Consider the following 7,246-nt stretch of genomic DNA (forward strand, 5'->3'; position numbering starts at 1 on the left):
GACCAAGTGCAATAAACCTGGGTGTAGAACAAGCGACTGAGTAATTCAGAGCAAAAATTGCCTTAACGTTCCATATCTGCTTCTGAGCAAGACTGTGCTATTTACCCTATCTAGCTTAACTGTAATGTGGTGTTTTGGGAGGGAGAAGCAAGGGCAGTTTGCTTGGCTGGTCATTCAGGGGCACTCGCCTAAGGCGTTCGGCAAGGTGTTAATCTGCCTAAATGTCCCCATTTTGAACAATCCCTCAACTCCAAGTCTTGTCATCTCAGAGTGTGTTTCATAAGTTTATATAGAAAGCAGAGTAAGTATTTGGTTTACTCATTTTTCAAAGGTACGGACAAGATCTGTTGGAGAATGCATAGCATTTTACTACATGTGGAAAAAATCGGAACGATACGACTTCTTTGCTCAACAGACCCGATTTGGTAAAAAGAAGTACAACTTGCATCCTGGTGTAACGTAAGCTGTAATCAATTTCGGTTGGTTTTGTGTTTGTGTAGAAATGGGAAATGGATGTGTGCTCTTCCTAGTCAGAGTTCCACTTATAAGAAGCCGGGTCTCTCCTAAGTCTAGCGTTTGAATCTAGGTCCCTCTAAGTCTAGCATTCAGTTAGATTCTGATCTAAGTCCAGCAGGCTGGCTCTCCTAGCACAGCAGCACTTGTCTGTCTTTTATAGTGCTTTTTGGCCAGGGAGCCCTCAAAGTGGTGCATAAATACCTGGCAATTATTATAATTGGCCAGCTTACAGCATATCTAAAAATGGTAAAAACATCAAGCATTAAAAACCTCCCAATACGACAGTACCCAGCAATGTAATGTCAAACCAAGGGAGTAGAGTTCCATGAAAAAAAGTAGCTGGCATAATTGTCTCCAAGCAGCTTGATTTATTAGACTTGTTAGTCGCTTGTTACACAGAAGTTTGCTGTGACTTACAGCAAAATAGGCATAAATAAAACACATTTTGGAGTGAGTGAGCTTGATGGAGACTTCAGTTTAAGAATGTGTATGCCACCCTCCAATGGAAAATGAACAGGGTTGCTTACAAAGAAGTATAAGACACATAAAGAACAGATATAAGTGGCATAAAATACCATAAAAGCATGGGGAAACTTTAAAGGTGTTTTGCCAGGCACTGCCAAGCCTTCCTGAGTTTCACAGATGGTGTAGCACCAATGGCAAGAAATAGTTGATGTTGTCTTATGAAGTCTTGTTTCTTTATCAAGTATGAACAATATTTTTTCCAGTTGTGCAGTACTGCTTCTTTCTACAATTGATGTCCTTGCAAAATGTAAAATTAATTTGTACATAGACTGTTGTGCGCTTTCCACTAATGTTTGTCTTACTGGAATGATGTTCTAGAGCAGTGTTTCACAACCAGAGGCCAGATGGCCCCCCAGGATATTCCAGTGGGGCACAAATGGGGCACCACAGTACAAGTGGCCACAGCGGGAAGTGATAATTGAAGGGGGGGAGCATTTTTAAAAAAATACTTATTGGCTGACTATCCGCTTGGTCAATCACAAGTGAGTAAGGGGGTGACCTACCAGGGCCTAGTGCTCCTTTTTGCCCCGTGCATTTCTTGGAGCAGTCCTGGTTTCATTTCCAGTAGAGAGGGCGATCACTCTACTCCCGTTTTGACTAGTAGAGCCCGCGATCCAGAGCCCCCATGTCGGGTAAATGTGGTAGTGGGGTGGTAATGGGTAGGGCTGGGCGAGCTGCTTGGGCCCGGTGGCAGCCTGGGCCTGACTCTGCAAGCCACAGGGTGCAATCCACCCCAGCCCCACGTGGATCAGAGCTGTCTGCCCAATTCTGCAAGGCATGGGGTAAAATCCACCCCAGTGCCTAGCTGAGTGGGGTCGTCTGGTGCTACTGACTTACATCAAGTAAATAACTGTCTACTCAGAAAAATGCCACACTGAGTTCAGTGGGTTTTACTCCCAGGTAAGCATGAGGCTATAGTGTTTTATCTAGGCAGCCAGGGCTCCTCCGGATGACAAGATCTTTTTGCTTCAGATCAGTGAGGACCACTTGCTTTTTAAAATTCTCCCAAATATACAGAACATATATATACTGTGTATATATATACCATATATACTGTGTGCCTTTTGGATTGTATCTGTAGGTTTCCCCCCTGTGTCAAATAACTGGGGTCAAATAAGTATTTTTTAAATTTTTATAACACATGGAATGTGGATCTCCCTCGGGATGTTCTGGACTCAGCTTCCTTGGTGGTTTCTAAGCAGAGGTTGGATGGCCATCTGTCATGGATGCTTTAGATGTGTTTCCTACATTGCAGGGGTTGCACTATAAAGATGACCCCCGGGGTCCCTTCCAACTCCAGGATTGTATATTTTTCTGCTTCAACAATATTTCATTATGTTCCTATCATTTTATGTAATTGTATTTTGTATAAATTATAAAAATTTGTAAAATATGTAAAATTCTGTTTACAAACAAAACATTTAAATAGCTACCTTTCTACCAGTAGGAGGGGGGGTGCGCATGGGTGTAGCCAATATTTTTGTTAGGGGCCAGAACCTCACATTGGTATTGATTTTTTTCACTTATTTATGGGGGGCAGATGCCCCCCTAGGCTATACCCATGAGGGGCCACAGGAAGGAAACAAGATCAGAAGGGGGCCACGGTCAGAAAAAGGTTGGGAAGCACTGTTCTAGAGCAAGAGTGGACAAACTTTTTTGTGGGTGGGGCCGGGGGAGTTGAATTTCTTCAAGGGTAACCGGTCAGCTGCTGCATACCAGCAATGGATGGGATCAGAGCCCAAAGTTGGGTGGTCTTAGCCCTCTTTTCTGTTTCTGCCACCCACATGGTCCTATTTCTCCCTTTTTGCCACCCTGTTGATACAGCACTTTGAACAGAAAATGAAGATCCTGGTAGCAAACAATTGTATTATACTTCTCTGCTTTATCCATGCTGAAGAGCAAATGTTTTCTTTCTGCCTTTAAGGGATTACATGGATCGACTCTTAGATGAAAGTGAAAGTGCTGCATCTAGTCGGGCTCCCTCCCCACCTCCCACAACTTCTAACAGCAGCACCAGCCATTCGGAGAGAGAGGACAGCACAACCAGCAGCAGTAATCAAAATGGTATGTAAAATTTCTATGTCCTTGGTATACCTGAAATCTCTTAAACTAAACATTTTTCCAAAGCTCATTGCAGATATCCCATGGGCATTGTGAACAGTTCTATAATCTACACTTGATTCACAAACACACATAAGTGGCGTGGTGCTGTAAACTCAAATGGGAAATTTCATAAACTAAAGTGGATTGCGGCAATTACCGGTACATAGCCTCTGTAATGGTAGAATTTACTTATGTTCTGCCCGTGAATGGTCATAAGTTTAAGTACTTGTTCCAAAATGCAATTTTACAGTCCTTGCTCATTGTCTTTCTTTGTTTTCTTTATGATATAGGTGTTTCCACTAATGGGCCAGGTGAACTATCAAGTAAAGAAGAAGTGAAAATTGAGGGATTGCACATAAATGGACCAACAACTGGCAAAAAAATGCCTCTTGTGGATCTTGATACAAATGGCTATGAAACTGAAAACCTTTCCAATCATTCTAAACTTGCTCATTCAAATTCAAAGAATGAAAATGATCCTGAAGAAAAAAATGAAAGACCTGCAAAGAGGAGAAGAGTCAATAGTAATGAGAAGGAGAGTCCAGGTTCCTCAGAGATTTACCCAGAAGCAGTGACCCATGGAAAGTTTGATGAACAGGAGATGGTAGATGACTGAATGTTTGGCTTTATTCCTTCAAGCAATTTTTGGGGTGTCCAAAATTTTCAGGGTTGGTAGGTTACCCTTACAGATTCAAATCCTTTAATATAATTTATTGAGATTTTGAAATACATTTTGGTTGCTTCCTAATCCTGACTGAAGAAGTTACAGCATACCTTTCAAATCTTGAATGATACATTTAATTGGAGCACGTTCTATTGAAAAGGACTGCTTCCTCTTTAGCATTTCAAGGAAAACAGACATAAACTACTGTGCAAAATACACTCTGAAAAGTCATCAATGTCAAATTCCATAATATTGGATAGTAAAATTGTAAAGCAGGATTCATAAAACAAGTGAGGATCTGATGATAGTTTATCAGTCCATAGGAAGAGAATGGTGGTTAAGGAATGCCTGTAAATCCTGAAAGTTGTATGTGAGAAAATATTTTTTTATATATAGAAATATTTAAAAATAAACCAAGTCAGGTTTGTATATGTAAAATTGTTGACATCAGTGATGTCTTTCCATATTCTTATCTGGATATAAGAGATACATTCTGTATTTTTCCAGATTCTTTGTAGCCTTTGAAAGATTTTTACAATACTTAAGTCATGATTGAGCTGTAATTTCTAAATACAAGTGTGTAATTTTCATAACTTGTACAGTATGGTAAACTTTTACGAGATTTGATCTGTCAGCTTCATTTTATTTTGCTAAAGCTTTTTTATTAAAAAAAAGAGTAATAGTCATGTTTCAGAAAGCGGTAAAATTTTTAAATATTTAAAATTCACACCCAATTATGAATACCATAATTTTTCAAATTTCTATCTTGAGACAAATGGTGACTTAGAATTTTGGAATTTAGGACGATGCTTTGATTGCACAAGTGTTCTTGCTTTTATAATTCTTTTTCAGATTTATTTTTATGACGAGACAACCTTAAATGCTTTAATGTTGCTAAATCTTGTTAGCCAAGGTCAGGCATTACATTGTTCATTAATTATTTTTACATTTCAGTGAGCACAGTGTAGTTGTGAAATGGGTCTGGTAGCCTTGATGAGGAACAAATGCACAGCTCATATTTGGGCCTGATCATACATTCCAAGGAATTCACTTGGATTTATGCTGCTTACTGTTTCTTAGGAAGCAGAAGAGTCTTTGAATAATTATTGCATATATATGTATGAATATGCCCGTGTCTGTGAGGTACTGTAAAGGCTGGTAACCTTTTTTAAAAAATAATTTGCTTGACAGATGTCTTGACAATGTGGCAGGAATAGTCCCTGTAGCCATGATTCCCATCCTTAAGAGGATTTGGATAATGGCCATGGTAGAGGTTTGCCATGTTTGTCCCTTATTGCCATGTAAAATGACTCATTGGAAGTATTGTTTTTGTTGCTTTTACATCAGGCTATCTGTAGTTTTCTCAATCTACTTGTCTTGAGGCTTGCTTTAAAGGTTACAACCATGCTGTTTCAAGTTGGCCCGATAACTCTGTAACTTGGCAAAATGTGTGATGTTTGGTCTTAATTATGTGAACCTCCATTTCATTGTAGATGTCATTTAAGTTATTTAATTATTAATAGAGCCCCCTGCTTTCTCCTGAAATGTTTTGGCAGAATATGTGATCTAACTTACAGGGCTAATATTTATTGTCTAGAGCTCAGAAGCAGTGTATCTCCCAGCAGGCATGACTTGCCTCTATAGATTAAACCCTTCATCTTGTAAACTGAACTGTTTTTGGGAGGTGACATAGTTGGCAAAACCCAGATTTGTTAAATATGGGAATCCAAAGTTTTCATAGCCTCATATCAAAGATTGTCTCTATAAAGTATGTTAGAGCAAGGCAGCACAATGCTTTTAGAAATCTTATTGCAACTATTTTTCTTCCTTACCTATATATCTTGCAAGTGGAAATGCTTGCAATACAATTCATAGGAAAGTTTCTAAGTATATTGTTCTCAGGCTTGTAAGTAAAATATAGCACTGTGTACATTTTCAGAAATTTTACTTTGGTCTTTGATCTTACTTTCAATGGTATGCCTAAGAAAAGTCCTGACATTCCATAATCAATATGTAATGCTCAGCTGTTCATTAAGTATTTAATTGTAATGTGCATTTTGTTTATCCAGGTGTTTATACAATATTTTATTCATGTTCTTTAAAATGCAGCCACTATAACTTGATAAGACATTGCACTAGTAGTACTATTTAAAATTCTAGTAATATAGTAACCTGTTCAAGAAGCTTTCAGTTCTGTTTGGAAAAGGAAAAAATACTGCTTCCAAATTGGACTGAAAAGTCAGTGCAGCTTGTGTATAGTAATTGTAATGTATATTTTTAAGCACTATTGTGTCATGATCCATGAAGTGCATTGCGTGAAGTCTGAATCAAACCTTCAATTCAACAGGTCTGACTGTTGGACTTTATAAAAGGGTTTAAAGTGATATTTTGAAAGAAATTAAAAATTTGCAAGTTAGTTTTTATAAATTTTTCACATAGTACTTTTGCACTGTTGGTAATCCCTGTGTCCCTTCCCTAGTTCGCCATCTGCAATTCTGGAAAAGCTGATTATAAAGTATTTTTTTAAACACATTGCTTACATAAATACAACTGAATATATTAAGAGTGGAACTTCTGTTTCTTTTAAGAGAAGCTTGTGTCACTAAAGCTTGTGGAACTTTTCTGATGGTGTATTTGGACTATTCAGTAGTAGTCTTCACAGCCTTGCACATTGAACTTTACATGTGTGTTATACTGATGTATCATTAACATTTCAAAACAATTCAGGCCAGGAGAAGAGATTCTTGAAGCCATAGCTCTAGGCTTACTGTATGATCTGCCATGACTTCTGTGTTACAAAGCATTATGGGAAACAACGGAATCCATCACTTATTGACATGCTGCTGGGGTCTTGAGTGACAATAATTCAAGTCAAATGCTATTCAAACAAAATTCGCTATTGAAGTGGTGAGTAGAATAGTACACCTGTATTGTGATACACCAACCAGATATACTTATTTGCAAACATTACCAGTAACACATTTACCTGTTACTTAAAAAGAAACTGGTTTTGATTCTGATAAACCCAGTAATAAAGCCAACAAATTTTAAAACTGAGACATGGAAAAATTGTCTCAAAATTTATTTCTAAGCCAGTACAAAAATACATATGGACATAAAATTCTTTCTGGTTTCCTCTTACTTACAGTATATAAAGCCTACAGAATATACATTTTTTTTAAAAAAAGTTGACCCTTAATGCTAGAATTCTCAATCTTGTAAATAAATTCTATATATGAAAATAGTTCAGAGGAAAATTAACAGCATAGAAAATAAACTAGTAAGAATTTTGTTTTATCTTCCCAGTGTATGTAGTATCTTACAGAACTTGGCACTGCAAAGTTTTTACAAAATGCAAATGCATTCAGAACAATTTTACATGATTTTTTAAAAAGTATCTGTAACAAATACCCTGAGAGCAACTGCCTCAGTACAGCA

General features: G+C 37.7%; 1 protein-coding gene across 3 annotated transcripts in view; it reads left to right on the plus strand.

Moving 5' to 3' along the window:
- Positions 1-6,982, plus strand: part of MIER1 (MIER1 transcriptional regulator) — a 39,739-nt gene extending 32,757 nt beyond the window's left edge. For all 3 annotated transcript variants that reach the window (XM_079982039.1, XM_079982040.1, XM_079982038.1), the window contains 3 exons: positions 332-459; positions 2,966-3,105; positions 3,435-6,982. In XM_079982039.1, coding sequence (XP_079838165.1) covers positions 332-459; positions 2,966-3,105; positions 3,435-3,760 — 594 coding nt within the window. In that variant the 3' untranslated portion in view covers positions 3,761-6,982. The remainder of the gene's footprint in view (positions 1-331; positions 460-2,965; positions 3,106-3,434) is intronic.
- Positions 6,983-7,246: the final 264 nt, after the last annotated feature.

This window comes from Podarcis cretensis (genome assembly GCF_951804945.1).
Source record: "Podarcis cretensis genome assembly, chromosome: 6".
Taxonomy (NCBI): Eukaryota; Metazoa; Chordata; class Lepidosauria; order Squamata; family Lacertidae; genus Podarcis; species Podarcis cretensis.